This window comes from Penaeus vannamei, chromosome 39 (genome assembly GCF_042767895.1).
Source record: "Penaeus vannamei isolate JL-2024 chromosome 39, ASM4276789v1, whole genome shotgun sequence".
NCBI lineage: Eukaryota > Metazoa > Arthropoda > Malacostraca > Decapoda > Penaeidae > Penaeus > Penaeus vannamei.
In genome coordinates this window covers 2,449,965-2,466,208 of record NC_091587.1, presented here as the reverse complement: position 1 = coordinate 2,466,208, position 16,244 = coordinate 2,449,965, and the positions used below count along the sequence as shown (strand labels likewise).

Below are 16,244 nucleotides of genomic sequence, written 5' to 3'. Positions count from 1 at the left end.
GGAAATGTGAATGAATTAAAACTTTAATATTTGTTTTGTTATGCATTTAAAATGAGAAATCCCGACAAATTCGTTTATTTAGAAGATGTAGTACATTCATTTGATAGTGTGGATATGAAGTAATTGTAATTTTGATGTCTGATTTTTTTTAAATCTTAATTATCTATTACAAAGACACTGAGTCATCCTTCGCTGTTGCCTTTGCCGGTAGAGAGAAATACCAACTTTTATTTCGTATTTGGTATTTAGTTTTCCATCTCTTGTATTCTGTGGTGTGAGTGGTAGGTTTGTTTGTGATCTTTTTTTTCTATCATTGTTAAGCCAACCAGTATTTTCAATGGATGGCTGAGGCATAGAAAGCAAAGTTCTTTTATATTTTGTGGTGTATGTGGTAGGTTTGTGAGAGTTTTTTTTAGTGAATTGCAAATATTCAGAAATCAAAGTTTAGGTCCTAACTTCACTTGGGTCTGGTTATTTTCCATAGTTAAAAAGTGTTAGTTTCTGTGTTCGCCGTGAGGTTTTTATAAGATTTTCTCTAGGTTCACGTGGTCCTCATTTCAAGATTTATGTATCCTAACCCAAATTAGTGATGGAAAGCCTACATATCTTAAGTCCAACAGAATAGTGGCATTGTCAGTCTTTTGCTGTAGCCTTTATGCATCGTGCCTTAGCAAAGGTCGACAAACTCCTACCCTACCCCCCCCTCTCCTCCATCTCAGGGAGAAGGGGAAAGTAAGAGTTGAGAGCTGGTATCTTTATTTCACTGGATTCATATAATAGATAAGTTCTTGCAAGCCATAACTTGTAGAGGTACTGCATTTGGTGATAAATGCTTACGGCAGCCACATTCAGTTTCTCGCAATTAGGCTTATGGCACATGAGTGTATGCATATATAATTGTCATTTCCTGGAATTAGGTACAAACCTAACCAACCTTACCTAACCTAACCTAATTGAGCGTGGTATCATCTTTTGCGTTCAGATGCCGCCGTATTGTTTCACCACGCATGTGCAAGACACCATTCAGGGGGCTTTTCTGCCATATCAGTAGTCACTTTCTTTTTTAAATATTAACCATCATTTCAAGTTTTGAAATTAATACTTTTAGATAGAATGCACTGAATGATAACCTCAAAAGACCTCAGATCTTCAGTCTCATACTCACTGATTCCCACTGACAATGAAGAAATTGCAGAAAGACAACCAGGAATATTTGAACGGTTATGGTCACTTGAGTCAGCTTGGATTGAACATCAGAAGTGGACATATTAGTCAAGCATTACTAAATGTAATGGGTTAATTGCCATGTGTTAGTCATACTGTGATATTCGACCACAAATATTCCGTAGCTATACTGGTACGTTCTAGCATCGTTGTAGAGGTTTCTGTTCCCACTGAATGATTAAGGCAATAAGTAAAGTTGATAGTTGAGCAACAATGATAAGATTTTTTTTTTTTTTATGTGAAGTGCACATACAAATTGCAGTTCAATGCTGTTTGCTATACCATTGTTATCCTGACAGAATGCAGTAGTAATGAATATGCTGTTAATTCTACAGTTCTACAGTTCTATGTGCTTATGAATATGCTGTTAATGTTCATTGTGCCTATATTCATTTAGAAAAACAATATTTGAAATAGGATTTAATCACTGCATTGAATGTTATGTAAGTTTATGTGATCCTGAGGAATGAAGTGACTTCAGGAATGTTAAGATATGGCAATATGTCAAGTAGGTTGTCATTGTGTCTGTCAAGAACAAATAACTTTTTAAAGAAAAATTATGCCACAGTGATTAAAGACCTTTATAAAGAAACATATATAAGCATGTTCCTCTTCAAACATACTATGGCTGTGTAGGAAGATGAACTATTCTTAATGTAATGGTAATTCATAATTCCAGTGTAATACCCCTGGAATACATGTATTATGAAGCAAGATGTACAAATTATTGTCACTTAGAAAACCCTTCCTTATCTATTTTGTCAGCAGTAGGTAAGCATTATTTTATTCCTATATTTACTAGAACATGAAACATATATTTCCCTTGTTCTCTCTGTTGTTAGTGGAAAGCAGTGTTAGATATTTTGGGTTAAAGTTGAGGGATCGTTCCAATTTATGAAATGCTTAGTCATGCTACATACTTATGTACTGTTGTCATATTAGCAGGATCTCACAGCCAGCTGGACCAGTTGGAACATTTGTATCACATATTTTTAACCTTAAATGCAAGGATTTCCTGTTAGCAATATCCTTTCTTGTTCAAACTGTTTTTGTGTTCTTTTACTATTTAGTAAAGGACAGAGGTGCTGCGTCATATAAAGGATATTTTTAGTGCAGTGTCAGTATTTGAGCTTTAATTATTTTGTTTTTATTTACTCAATTGATTTGGAAATCTTTATAAGAAATATTGAAGGTAACTGGAGGTAGAGGTTCATAACTTATGTATTTTTTGTCTGAAATTCTTGTAAGAAATTTTCTTTTCAATCTCTTACCAATGTAGATGAGGCAGAGATAATTTGGTACAATGTTTTTGGGCCTGATATAAGTAACCACAAGTTTCAGCATTGTTAAAGCTTCATTGGAGCCTTGAAGTTAGCAATCTGACTAGGCTTTGCAATTAACTGCTAAAGCTAAAACTGCAATACAAAAGAATGCGAGTCAGGGCTCATTTTATGTTTTAAAAGTATTGATCACCAATAAAAGCTGTTGAAATCAGCATTGTGTTCAAAATTACATTTATTTTATAATTGTATTAGTTATCTTCCAAAATCCCACAAAGACAAACACAATGAGATGTCCATAAAAGTCGGATTAAATTGCTACCACAATAGAACAGGAATTAACCTATGATATTTTGAACTCAAGAGTATTTCATGGGATGTAGTAAAAAAACAAGTAGTAAAAAAACAAATTGATCACATATTTTGATATTTATTATGTATGATTTATTATGTAAGTTAAGTTCGAAACATCGCAGTTATATTGTGTTTGAATTATGTTTGTATTTTCATTTTAAAAAATCACCAATACAGTGTGCCCAGTGTATTTAAATGTAAAGATGTATTTTCCTCCTAATGGGCTTAGTGTATTTGAATGCAAGGGTAAACATGCATCCTTCTCCCAAGGATTCATAGATTGCTTTTGTCAACAAGACCTGAGGAGAACTTGTCCTGTATACTTCAGAAATAAGATTGTTTGGGGTTAATTTCTTGATCAAGGAGTGATACCACCTCTTTTCCTCAAGAATTAGATCATGATAATGATGTGGATATGTACAGCATAACATATTATCCTTGTTTCTTTTGTTATTGTTTGTAGTTTTTTCTTTTGATTGTTTTTATATTTGTTACCGTAATCTTTATTATTATTATCATAAGTAGTATTAGTCTGGCAGTTATCCTTGATATTTATTGTGATAGGCCTATATGATGATAAGGAACATTGTGATGATAATTATTTTATTGTTATTATTGTTATTATTATTTTTATTTTTATTATTATTATTATTATTATTATTATTATTATTATTGTTGTTTTTGTTGCTACTTGTTTTACTGTTACTAAATATCTTCATATTGCTATTGTTAATATTAGAATTATTGGTTTTAGAATATTACTCATTATCACCTAATACTCCCTTGAGTTGAGCAAGTTGATTGTATTTCAAATATGTTCGCTTATAAGCACTGGATAACAGATCTATTATTTCATTCCAGAGATGGCTTAGTATTTTGTGATAAGAGTAATATTTCAAGTCTTGTAAGATTTGCTCTATATCAAAGCTTATATCACTTGGATTTTATAAACACAAGAAAGGATATAAAAGTTTTGATAGAGATTACTTACAGAGACAAGTTCTCATCTTCTTTTAAGTATAATGTATGCTTTGTGGTCCTTTTTGTGGATCTACGCTCTCTTGTGCCGAACTCTGGCACAAATTTCACACAAGCACCCAAGCCTTTCTGACCATTCTGTCCCAGCATAGACTGCAGTGGTGCACTTGTTTGTAGATTGTCACCCTTAGGCCCCAAGATGAAGTGTCTGTAGGGCCTTGAAAAATCTTAAAGGCTTGCATCCACCATAGGTCCAACACTACACTGTGTATCGTCAGTGGAGTGTGGAGTTCCCCTGAACTACCACCTACCAAACAATCATTGGAAAACGAGTATAATGGTGTACAAGGGTGTCCTTGTGCCAGGATTACTTTTAAAATACTACTTCCTTAAGTCTGGCTGATGGCTTTTTTTTTTTTTTTTTTTTTTCCTCCTCCTCCTCCTCTTCCTCTTCCTCTTCCTCTTCCTCTTCCTCTTCCTCTTCCTCTTCCTCTTCCTCTTCCTCTTCCTCTTCCTCTTCCTCTTCCTCTTCCTCCTCCTCCTCCTCCTCCTCCTCCTCCTCCTCCTCCTCCTCCTCCTCCTCCTCCTCCTCCTCCTCCTCCTCTCCTCTCTCTCTCCTCTCTCTCTCCTCTCTCTCTCTCTCTCTCTCTCTCTCTCTCTCTCTCTCTCTCTCTCTCTCTCTCTCTCTCTCTCTCTCTCTCTCTCTCTCTCTCCCTCCCTCCCTCTCTCTCCATTATCATTATCATTATCATTATTGTTGAAGTCATCATTATATATGAGTTATATATCAGTAACAGATCAGAGGGGATGACAGTTGACCACCAAAGTTGTTTATGATGCTTTTTCTTTATGGTTATACAACTGTCGAGATAAGCTATCGGTGATGTTATGAAACCTCTTCCGAAAAAAGATCATGAGATCATGCAGGTACTTCATGGATATGCAGAACACTAAAGACAAAATAGTTTTAGTAGTAGTAGTAATAATAGTAGTATAGATTTACAAAGTAAGAGAGAGTGTGTAAGCGTGCATTTGTGTGTGTGTGTGTATGTGTGTGTCTGTTTGTGTCTGAGTCTATGTTTGTTTATTATATTTAGAACTAGTCAAATATATCTCTTATATTGAGATTTGTTCTCATTCATACCTTTTCTACATTTTTCAACACGAATACAATTTGTGCGTGCGTCCGTGTGTGTGTGTATGTGCTTGTGTGCGTGCATGCATGCATGTGTGCGTGTGTGCATGCCTGTGTCTGATTGTGTGTGTGTGTGTATCTATTTGTGTGTGTTTGAGTCTCTGTCTGTCTTGTTTATTTCTGTCCTGTACTGTAGAAACAAGTAACCTTCATGCAAGAGTGGGAAGAAGCAGCATTTCCATTTAAATTATATCTTTTTAAAAGGGAGTCTCTATGGAGCTACAAAGCACAAAACATTTGCATCAGTTGATTCTAATTGCTTAGGCTTGATATGTTGGCAGAGTTCTATAAATGCATCATAATTAAGAAATGTGCCTTTTTTCTTTCTTTCTATTTTTCTTACTTTCTTTCTTTTTCTTCTTCTTCTTCTTCTTCCCCTCCTTCTTCTTCTTCTTCTTCTTCTTCTTTTTCTTCTTCTTTTTCTTCTTCTTCTTCTTCTTCCTCCTCTTTTAGTGAGAGTTAGTTGACATAATTACCTTTTTTCTTCTTCTTCTTCAACTTCAAGGATTTAGATGACAATTAATTTAGCTAATATGTTTTTAATATATTGCAGAGCTTCCTGAGAACATAAAATGTCAGGCGAAGAAGACAAAACTGAAAAGAAGGTGGAAGCTGTTCCTGACCCAGACTTAGATGATCTTCTGAACGGTCAGTGTTTATTTATATGTGTTTATTTATTTATTTATTCATTTATTTGTTTATTTATCTATTTGTCTTGCCTTTTTTTTTTTTTTACAAAATTAATGTGCAATAAGAAGTGTTGTGCAGTTTTACGGATTGTCACAGTGTAAAAATGTCTTTCATTCCTTGTGAACTTATTATACAAGATGTTTGACATATTTATTTTTTTATTATGAAATATTTGATTCCCTAGTGATTATTTTGTAGCATTAGATCATCTTTGTAGGTGACAACACCTTTCTTTGAAGCCATTATCCTCCTTGCAATCTTTATTGATATCTAAGATGAGGGGAACTTGACTGCATTTTACTGCCTTTTATCTTTAGCATCAGTTGTATTTCTCTATTAATTGATGCACTGTTTGCCCATCATTTAAGTAAATCCATTACCTCAGAAAAAATCAGAATTTTATGATAAAGGGTCAGTAAAAATATGAATGAAAGGCAAAATATACTACTGTGTTGATCAAGTGGTAGAAAACCCACTATACAGTTAGCATGCCTTGTGCATAGTGTATTTCCTGCTGAAAAGGATATTTCTTATGCTAATAAAGATCAACTTTTTTTATGTGTGAATGGAATGTAGTAAGTGTGAACTAGTAAATCTTGGCGTCTTTCCCCATCCCCGGATGAAATCAGGACAAACACACGCAGTGACACAGTACTAGTAGTATTAACTAGTACCTGTAACAAAAGAAAGGGAAGCATTAAACGTCATTTGTTTTGGGTCAGATTAGACATCCTTTCAGACGTTCATGTCTCTCTAACCCGCAGATGCTATACAAGACTTCAACAAGCCTCCGCCCGCAAAGCCCAATGCAGAAGCTCCCAGTGCTGACTTAGCCTCGGCAATGGCAGCTTTGGGTGTTGGTGCTGCTGTGTCGCAAGGAGGTGGGGAGAATAATATATGGACAGAGGAGTTCATCCAGCAGGCAACAGCTAATTTCGAGAAGACGATGAGAACGCTTATGGAACAGCAGGAAGGTACGATTTTTCTTCTTTTCTTCTTTTTCTCTCTTTCTTTTTGTGCCTTTTTTCTTGTGTCCTTTTTTTCTCTTTTGATTATCCCTTTTTTTCATTGTGTTTTTTCTTTCTTTCATTCTTTTCTCTTCCTTGTGTTTCTCTTTTTCTTTTTTTTTCTTCTTTCATTCTTTTTTTCTTTTTTCTTCCTTGTGCTTCTCTTTTCTTTTCATTTTTCTTTTTCATCTTTCTTTCTTTTTTCCTCTTTTAAAATTTCTTACACTTTAATTTTTTTCCTTTTCCCTCACAGTGCAAAAATGTGATTGATACATTTCAAATCAGAATCACATTATCTCATACTATGGAAGAAAGGTTTTCTTTTATTAATTTATTCTTTCTTTTTTCACTCAGTCTCTATCTTTTTTTCCTTTATTCTTTTTCCTTTTTTGTGGAAAGTAGTTTGAGATTAAATATTTATTTTCAACACTCATATATGCAGAGATCAGCAATGCAAATATTGTGGCACTGCACTTAACCTACTTACGACAGGTGTCCCACATATGAAACACCTGGAAAAGTAAACATTACCAGGTGTCCTGCCAGTGCGACACCAGATCAGAGTTCACACTCTGATTTTGTCGCCTGTGGCAGGTGGCGGGCGGGCAGGTTCCCGGACTCGCCCACGCGCTGATTTTTAAGCTAGTGGGTTAAATATTCTGCCCAGAATTTGTGCAACTTACACAAAATCTGAATCAATCAGGTCAAACTGTTTAAGCATCATGTGCTCTCAGGCAATTATATGATTAGATTTATAACTGACAGCAGTGGTCTTTAGGAGCAATACAAATGAGGAACATCAAAGGAATTGCATTGTTTTAGTGATATTTTTTAGTGCAATCTATGTGTCAAATTCAAATGAAATAGTTGGGGAATAATAGAATAACATATTGATGATCATAACTACGATCACTAGTTACAAGATGAAAAATTAACCTGTAAGTAACAAAGAAATAGTGCACAACACTTCCATACCATCAAGTACCCTTTCATGCCCATCTTCTTAGCCAAGAGGGAACATATTATGCGGTCTGACCAAAACTTGGTCCTTATGTACATCTTGACACCTCGTCCAATAGAGTGATGAAATAATGCATAATTTTCCTTACCAGTGGGAAATTAGGTAGATTTTTTACGTTTGAATTTTTGATACAGGTGCAGGGGACAAGAAGCCAGAAGAAGTTGTACCACAGCCACCACCTGGAGAAGCCCCACCACTGGATCTATCATCAATGTCAGCAGAATTTGCCAAATTTGCAGAGGCTGCTACCAAGACTGTTTCGGAGGCCCAGCCTGACACAGACTTTACTCAGTGCCTTGCTGAAACCATGCAACAGTTGTCTCAGAACAATGAGCAACTTCAGGTAAGAGGGATATATGTGTGTGTGGTTGCATTTTTTGTTTCATATTTTGTACTTTCTGTCAGGATGTTTTGAATATAAGTTGATAGTGCAGTATCTTTAGGAACATTTGCTGATTGATTCAACAAGTATTTGCAACTGTATCAGATGTTTTAAGTTCAAGTCAGCTTATAATAATGCTTACATTACCTACAATTTATTGAATTGGTTTTACACCTTTCATGAGATTCAGATTTATTTTTACTCGTAGACAAATCTTCACTCCCTTCTACTGTATGACCCTAAAGTCCCATCTTATCCTCCTAGAGTGTTCCAACAGCAGATGATCTGAACAAGATGTTTGAGAACCTGGGTTTTGGAGGAGCAGAAGGAGAAGGAATGGGAGGACTCTTCCCCTTGATGCAGGTCATGCTGGAAAATATCCTGTCGAAGGAAGTGCTGTATCCTCCTATGAAGGAGATCACAGATAAGGTTGGTTTGGATTGTTGTTCATATTATCATCATCATCACTCTATCATCATTGGTATTATTATTTTATTTCTGGTTCCTGGAGGTCTGCTGTAAAAGCATCATTATCATCACCAATATCATCATCATCATCATTTATAGTCTGTATGAAACAATATTCTAATGTTACATGGAGTGTAAAAAGGCATCCAAGATATAGAGGGTGTACAAAGATTTCAAAATTCACTCTTTCTTCTGCTTTCACCTCTAATTTAAACCTTTTTCTCTAGCAGTATATGCACATTAAAACTTATATAATAGATGAAAGTAAAAACTACCAAAACATTTAATAGAGCATTTTTAGGGCCATTGGACAGAGAACTCCTTTGGATGCACATTCCTTTTGATTCTCCTTTGAGCATATAATGGCAGTATGCCTGAAAAATTGTCACTCAGTCACGTGTAATGGGGAAGTCATATGTAACCAACATCAAACTTATGCAGTGAGTTCTGATCATATTTAGTAGAAAAGAGAAATGGTATGTGCTATGCTTATGTTAATATTTTTATTGAGCTTTATAAAATTGCTTTTGATATATGTGGTGATGGGTATTTTTAATTGTAGCTTTATTAGTACTAGCAGGGAAAAAACACAATTCACTGTGAATTTCTTGGAAAATGAGACAATCCTACAAGAATGTGATACAGTTTTCTTACATTCCATTAAAATTTTGTTGTGCATAGTGAGTTTTTTCTTCCATTATATCAAGTTAAATTCTTTATCATTCATCATGATTATACTTATTTTCTCCATAATTCAGGTGTTTTGAAGATATAGAATTTTATGGAATTTGAACTACACATGGACAAGCTAAAGAATATTACATAGCATGCACAAATGAGCATATTTTCAAGAAATCTTAACTTTCAAGAAACTATATTTTGCCTTATGAAAATAGTTAATAATGATGAAGACAGGCCAGAAATGTATACATTTATCATTTATTAGTTAAGATGGTGTTTGGACTCATACATATTATGGAACCCTTCTGTAGGATTTTTGTCTCACGGAAGAATATCCGAAACTCACTCTCTTTCATCTACTTCTTGGTCCTTTCTCCTCAAATTTTCTTTCTTTATCATTTTTCATAGTCATCAAGCAGCAGCTTCTTCTTCTTTTTCTTCTTTTTCTTTGTCCTCTCTTACTCAAATTCATATGTTTATATATTGCTATTTTAGTTACGGAAAAGTGAAATGAAATGGAGACCACTCGTGTGATAATTCATTCTGATATAGTTATATAGATAGTATACCTATAAGTTTTATTATATATGATGTCCTTTGTAAGGATGTTGCAGCATATGTTGAAGTTGATTTTTGCTTAATATTCTGCTGACTAGTCAGTTTTGAAATTTGTCAGACTACAAAGTGAATGTGAAACTTGAATCTTAATCTTTGTCCTGTAGTATCCAGACTGGCTTGCTGACAATCGGAACAGTCTCCCGGCAGAAGAATTTGAGCGATACAACAAACAGTTTGAAGTCATGAAACAGGTTTGTGTGTCTGTGTTTTTTTTTAGAATGATAATTATTATAATTTTTGTAATCATTATTATTACAAGATACTGAAGATAATTTTCAGTCCCTGAAATGTTTGACAAAAGTAGATTATGAGTAAGTAATTAAAATCTTCAGTAATATCATATGTATATAGTAATTTTGATAAGGCACTTACATTACCTTAGGCCGTAAAGGATTTGTACTAAAACAGAGAAGCATTCATGGATATTTCATAAATATTTTGAACAAAACCAGTATTGAAGTGTATTCATTAGTAAAAAGATCATTAATAGTAATTATAAACAATATTCATCTCTTTTAAAGATTTATTTTACTTCCAGAAATTTATGTTAGCAAAAATATTATAATACCCTAGAATATTTTCCTAAAAGAATGTGCATTACTTATGTGAAATGAATTAATATTCTTCTCTTACTGTCACATACTGTCCCATAACTATTGTCATTACACCATTATTGTTGTGTAAGATTTCCTTTATAATTTGTTGTATGAACTGTATTGTGCATCCACTAGATTTTTTTAATGATTTATTTTATTTCAGCTTGTGCAAATGTATGAAGAAGAAAACGAAACTGATTCCGATGAAGTGAAGGGACAGCGCTTTGAGAAAATCATGCAGCATATGCAAAAGGTTTGTGTTATGCGTTACTTTCATTTCGTTATTTGAAATATGATTTTATATATTACAGAGATCCTGATTGTCAAGGGCTACTTTAAAGTATATAAAGTGATATATGGGTTTGTATTATTTGTACAGAAGGAAATCCAAAAGAACATTTCAGAGTTGAAGGTTTTACAGACTCATCGTTGCTTAGAGAGTCTCCTTTGTAACTAATACTTTGACATAGGAAAAAATGTATTAGTTGGGCACTTGATGATACACTTAAGAAATGAACACTTAGAAATGAAGATAAGAGGATGTTGTTCCTTGTAAGATTCTTCATTATTTTTATTTTTATTTTGTCACATCAATGGCAGATCTAGAATATTTTACATGGGGGCTAGAGGTTTTGTCAGAGGACCTAGGAGGAAAATAAATGAAACAGAGGGTCACGTATAAATGCTCCAGGAACTGATAATATATAATAACTTTAAGCCATAATTGTTTCTGATAGGTTGAGCACTTTGTGGACGCAGTTGCTATTTGAATTTTACAGTTACAGTTTTAGGAATTAAAAAGTCAAAGGGCACCAGGAGTAGCAGTAGTATGGAAAGTATTTGCACTACACTTTACCCTCACAGGTCTGCTGCTCTATGGGACACTGGTTCTCCTGACATTTACTAATCAAAAATATGTACAAGGCTTATTCTAGTTTAGGACAGTGTAATTTTGTTCTGTAATATGAAACTTCTTGACATACTGATAAGAGAGATTATTGTTTGTGTGTTATCTCTTATTTGTAGAGTGTTACATGATGGAAGTTTCCTTTCGATTAATTAATTGGAATGAGTGCTTGTTTAAAAGAATCATAATTTTGAAGAGAGATTACAGGTATATCTGCCTACCTGTTCATCAAACTAGCCCCTCTTTCAGCAATGTCTCACAGGCAGACTCATTTACTAGTGGAAATAATACAAGAGCTCCTTTACCCAATAACACCAGGTAAAAAAACTTGGGAAGTGGACATGATCGCAGGATTGTTGCCCACATCAATAGTTTCCCTTGTTTGTACCAGTTCATTCGGTAATTTGCAGGCAACATTAGGCATCTAAATGCTAGTGATTTGATATAATTTTTTAAAATATAAAATTGTTGAAGGTTTCCTTCATTCTAGGTGCTATTACCTTAATTAAAGGTATGATGCCACTATCAGAGAAAAAATCTGTCCAATGAGCCAACGGCGTGGGAATGGTCATGATATGCCACCCACAACTGCCATAACATCTACATACATGCCACCTTGCGGCATAGGATTAAATGCCCACTGAGTCTGATCTTCCTGCAAGAGCCTTGTGCACACATGATGTCATTTCTGTCACCCGGCCCTCAGCCAAATTTCGTTATGTGATGGTCATGTCACTCATATCCAGTGGGTTAAATGTGATTTTACTGGGAAATACTTTGAATTGTTACTATATGATATCAGCCAAGTCCAAAAATATTGTTCAGGAACATTGCTCTCTCACATTCGTCAGTACAACAGAATCACAATTTGCACATCTCGGACTATCTTTCTATAATATAATCACCACTGATTACACCCACATCCACCCTACAGCTACAGGAAATGGGACAACCCCCAAAGGAGCTGGTAGGCGACATGGGCCCAGTGATCAACTTTGACGCCGCCGGCAATCCCATCTTGCCCGATATGTCCACTCTTCTTGGAGCAGCTGGATTCCCAGGCGGCCAGGATGGAGCAGCACAAGATCCCAATGCTGCGCCGTCAGATCAGCAACAACCTCAAGCTGAACAGTGTTCTATTATGTGATTAACGGATTGACAAGCCGCCTAGTCAGGAGAATTGTGTGTCTTCTTGTTTATATCTCCAGAGTTATACAAGAGTGCTGCATTGCAAAGTTGGGCATGAGTAAATATGCAAGTTGTGAAGTGGTTTAGTTTACAGCCATTTAAGATTAAATGGATAATTTTCATGTATTGTAGCTGAAAATGGGATAAAGATGTGTTCCACATTATCAGATCAGGTTATTTATCAGTACTAAAGGTTACTGAATTCATGGGAGTAAGATTTCATAGGGCTTGGACATGGCACAGTACGAAGTACCCCTTTTCATTGCTCTGATATTTGCTGTACATAAATTACCCCTTTTCATCCCTGTAATAATTCCTGGATTGTATAGCTCATATAGAAGTGATTATTTACATTCTTTACATTTTATTATCCTGGATATCCAATTATAATACTGGTTATTCCATTATAGGAAAACACTATATAAATAAAGAAATATATGTAAAAAATTATTATTACTTGTACTGAAAGGATTTTGACAAGAGTATTCTATGGTGTTAGGCAATAATGTTAATTTTGCTTGATTTATTATATTAACCTGTTGATGCCAGAAGTGCATATATACATACACTGTCCTTTTTTATTTACCCATAAATGCCTTCAGAAGCACCAAGGAGGCAGTTACTAAGCTTCCTTTCCATCATCAGCTATCCTTTTCCTTGAATCTTTGAACTTTTTTTTTTTTTAATTCCAGATATTATAATTCATAATGTTACAATATTAATAGTGGATATAATTATAATAAGATAATTAATAAAAACATTTTTTTCACTCAAAAAAAAAAAAACCAAGGAATATGGTAATAGGTGAGATGAGTCAGGTAGGCCTAGTCATCAATTTATTGATGAGTAAGCATTTGTAAAGCCAACAAAATTAACTCTGCGTAAACAAATTTAACTGGCTCAAGTGCTTAGCTACCAAGTAGTCAATTAGTTGACCTCTTGAACTCCCCAAATTTCACCTTTCCTCGAGTTTTCTTCAAACTTTTTCGTACTAATGCTCTCGATATAGTTACTAATATTATTATTATTATAATTATTATAGTAATTAAAGTATTGGACCTTATAATTATTATAATGTTATTGACATTACTAACAGCAATATAATATAAAAGAAAATTTTAAAAAAAAACATGGAAAAGGGTAAACAGCTGAGATAAGTAGTACTAATAATTGGCTCTTTGGTGACGAAATACAATTAATAAACTAAATTCACAGTGGGCATGGCATGTACAGACATGTCATCTCTGGCAGCATCAGGTTAAGAAAATAAAACCACATTGGACATTACATTCCTTTTGCCAGTGGGTTAAAACAGTAATCTATGGAAATTCAGTTTTCCGTTCTTTCTATCGTAAAGAATAGTAATCGTAAATTATAGTAACGGTGGTAAAACAAAATAATAATAATAATAATAACATAAACTATAGAGAACATGTATATGCCAAATCTATTTAGGTAGCTATTAAGATTATAAATGCCAGTCTTATTAAGAGTCTCTCGAAATTCATAGGTTGTTCCATTGCATTCCGTTTGCAATGGCCAAACATTGCCACATTAATGTTCAAGTCCGGGTAAGCTGAGGTTGCAATTTACTTTAGAAAATACTCAAGAATGTAAATTTCATCTTCTAGATAGGACTACAGTATGTTAAAAGAAATTTGATTTAATGTATCCCACTGAAGCTAAGTGCATGATGACAGACCTAAAGACAAATTATCTTTGACAACAGTTTACCAAGATATATTTAGTTGATGCTATTATGTATTCTAGTCAGTTACACTATTCTTTATATTTTTTTCATATTTTGTTTTGTTTCAATTGAATATCATCCATCATTTATAGTATGTTGTAATTTTGTATTTTGAAAAATATGTAATGTGCAGTATATACTGTTGGTTTGCAGACTATACACTGTAATATACAATTATATTGTTAATATTCTGATAGCCAACATAAATTGTTGGCCAAAATTTATTATATACTATTTGCTCCAAGTTTATATGTAATAACCATTTATTATATTCATATACATAATACTCTTTATAGCTTAAATTTGAAAAAGTAGTAAGATGCATGCCTATTTTTATAAACAGATGTGTTTGCAAGTTTGTATTGTTGTATATTCTTTTGCCCCCCCACCCCCCAAATCAAGTAAATGTGCTATTTGTATGCAAGGCGAGTAAGTGGTAACAAAATGTAGGAAGAATATTGAATAAACTTTTATTATTGCAGAAGGTCCACAACTATTTGTTCACCGATCAAAGAGACATTTGTTATAGGAATTAAATTTGGATTGATTGCCCAAGATGTATATTTCCCCCATTGCTAGGGAATCTGTCTCGAAGATGATGTAACGAAATATGTGTAATATCAGTCATGTCAATATTAGATGAATCAGATGATCAAAGTAATTGTAACATATCTTATTTCCTGAAGCTCTATATGGTTATACTTACAGAAAATCTCTTGTGTTTTTTATCTGGATTTGTATATAATGTAAAATACATTTTCTACACCCATATATTATGGTATTAATATATCACAAACTTATGCAGATACACCATCTTGCCAGTGTACCCTTTGGACAGAAAATAAAACAATTTTAAAGAGTCTATAATTTAATAATCATCAGCATTACAAAGAACCATAAGTGATCTTGTTATATACAGCTAAACTATATAATTTTATACAACATAAAAGTCCTTATTCAGAGGTTTCTTCATCTGGGATGTTTTCGAGACCCTGTAAGGAAGAGAAGAATTTTACGTCATTTTCAACAACAAAAATACTGAATGTACTAACAAAACTAATATATTTATAATATTTGAAGATTCAGTTTCTCTTCATTTACAATAAAGTACTCAAGGCTGCCTTACACCAACACATCTGCCATTAAATCCATAATTGGAAGTATTTTCAGTAATGTAATATTACTAAGTAATTTTTTAATATCCTAAAGAGAATTTGTAAACTTTACACAATTACACTAGTTTATTATAAATCAAATGATACTCAAAAAGGACAAAAAATTATATGTGAAAGCAAAACTAGCAATTTAATTTGTTGTATTAGTCATACCAGTTCAAAGGGTGACTTTGCAAAAAAATAAATAAATAAAATAAAAAAATATAAAAAAAATTGCTGCAGCCCCTCATAGTTAAAAATTAATCTTTAGTAATCAAAAGACAAATTGAACTTGAATATCTTCATCTGATATGAAGTTTAGAAAAAAATCCATGTATATGAATTCTTCACACAAAAAATAATCACAGACTTTCACCATCTTTTATGGGAATACTTACAAAATGCTTGAATCCACTGCCTGTTAAGCGTTCATCCCGAAGAAACATGAATCTCTGCCTTTCCTCGTTCAAGTCTCGCTGGTACAGCTGCAGCAAGAAAACAAGTACATGTTTAAATGAATAAACATCAAACAGAACTAATTTTGGTCTTACTTCTATAAACAGTTTCATAAATCTCTGATGTCCAAGGAAACTCTTATTGACTAAGTTTATTCCAACTACACCCCCTAAAACCAACTCCATTCCCCTTCTCTCTTGTACTCTTTCCTCTCCTTGAATCAATGATACAAGCACCTATTCTGACAGTGAATAGATGTGTTAAGCATAAAGGAATTATTTTCATGATGTACTGC

The 16,244-nt window shown here is 33.7% G+C and overlaps 2 protein-coding genes across 3 annotated transcripts in view; one reads left to right on the top strand and one right to left on the bottom strand.

The window, feature by feature from the left end:
- Nucleotides 1–2,297: 2,297 nt before the first annotated feature.
- Nucleotides 2,298–15,110, top strand: Pex19 (peroxin 19). 2 transcript variants are annotated; one of them, XM_070116369.1, is made up of 8 exons: nucleotides 2,298–2,341; nucleotides 5,585–5,679; nucleotides 6,486–6,695; nucleotides 7,884–8,092; nucleotides 8,396–8,560; nucleotides 10,003–10,089; nucleotides 10,658–10,747; nucleotides 12,336–15,110. In XM_070116369.1, exons 2-8 carry the CDS (start codon nucleotides 5,604–5,606, stop codon nucleotides 12,546–12,548), a joined length of 1,050 nt encoding a protein of 349 aa, XP_069972470.1. In that variant the 5' UTR covers nucleotides 2,298–2,341; nucleotides 5,585–5,603; the 3' UTR covers nucleotides 12,549–15,110. The 2 variants fall into 2 exon arrangements, with proteins under 2 accessions (XP_069972470.1, XP_069972471.1); XM_070116370.1 differs by having other exon boundaries at nucleotides 2,322–2,416.
- Nucleotides 15,111–15,189: 79 nt separating this feature from the next.
- Nucleotides 15,190–16,244, bottom strand: part of ND-MWFE (NADH dehydrogenase (ubiquinone) MWFE subunit) — a 4,518-nt gene continuing 3,463 nt past the window's right edge. Inside the window, exons 2-3 of the mRNA XM_070116371.1 lie at nucleotides 15,892–15,978; nucleotides 15,190–15,331 (exon numbers count right to left, since the gene is read on the bottom strand). Of these exons, the coding sequence (XP_069972472.1) occupies nucleotides 15,293–15,331; nucleotides 15,892–15,978 (126 nt within the window). The 3' untranslated portion in view covers nucleotides 15,190–15,292. The remainder of the gene's footprint in view (nucleotides 15,332–15,891; nucleotides 15,979–16,244) is intronic.